We start from the raw sequence: 687 nt of genomic DNA on the forward strand, positions 1-687 counted from the left end.
GCCGTGCCGCGACCCCGCCGCCCCCTGCTCCCTCCACACGCGGGCAAACAAAACAAGTTGCCGGTCGCTGCCGCCGGAGGGGGCCGGGCGGGTCACTCACCCTCATCCTGCTCAGCGGGCTTGGGTCGTCCGGCCGCGGGGTCAGGGAAGACCAGAGGACCACTAGCCCCAGGAAGCTTCCCACCACCAGCAAACTGCGTAAGATGAACCCAATCTTCAGCCTCATCTTCCTCCGGCGGCGAGAGACTCACAGCCCGGCGCAGCCGCCGCCACCGCTCTCCCCTCCCTCCTTCCCCCCTCCTCCGGCTCTCCTCCTCCTCCTCCTCTTTCCCCCACCCCTACCGCTACCGCTGCCGCCCTCTCCGCTGCCTGCCCTTTCCAGCTCCAGATCCGGAACTCCCCTCGGCTATACCTTTCCCCGGGCTCTTCCCTCCGCCCTCCCCGTGGCCCCCTCCCCTCCGGCGGCCACCGCAGAGCTCCGACTGACCCGTGTGCCTCGCTCTTCCAGGCTGCCTTCCTCTCTACCTGCCCCCTTCCAGATCCGCAGTCCCCTGCTCTCCACGCGAGCCGCCTTCACAGTCCCCTGCTACCTTGCAACTAACTTGCACTTTCCCCAGGTCTGGTCCTTAGCCTTTGCCCTACAGCTCAGCTCCTTAAAGCTTTCAGATCCCCAAACTTTTATTGTAA

General features: G+C 65.8%; 1 protein-coding gene across 2 annotated transcripts in view; it reads right to left on the reverse strand.

Annotated features, from left to right (window-relative positions):
* The window catches only part of GALNT7 (polypeptide N-acetylgalactosaminyltransferase 7), a 159,425-nt gene extending 159,092 nt beyond the window's left edge, over positions 1–333 (reverse strand). For both annotated transcript variants that reach the window (XM_011959610.1, XM_011959611.1), the window contains exon 1: positions 101–333. In XM_011959610.1, the coding sequence (XP_011815000.1) occupies positions 101–226 (126 nt within the window). In that variant the 5' untranslated portion in view covers positions 227–333. The remainder of the gene's footprint in view (positions 1–100) is intronic.
* Positions 334–687: the final 354 nt, after the last annotated feature.

Source organism: Colobus angolensis, unplaced genomic scaffold (assembly GCF_000951035.1).
Source record: "Colobus angolensis palliatus isolate OR3802 unplaced genomic scaffold, Cang.pa_1.0 Scaffold5, whole genome shotgun sequence".
NCBI classification, from domain to species: Eukaryota; Metazoa; Chordata; class Mammalia; order Primates; family Cercopithecidae; genus Colobus; species Colobus angolensis.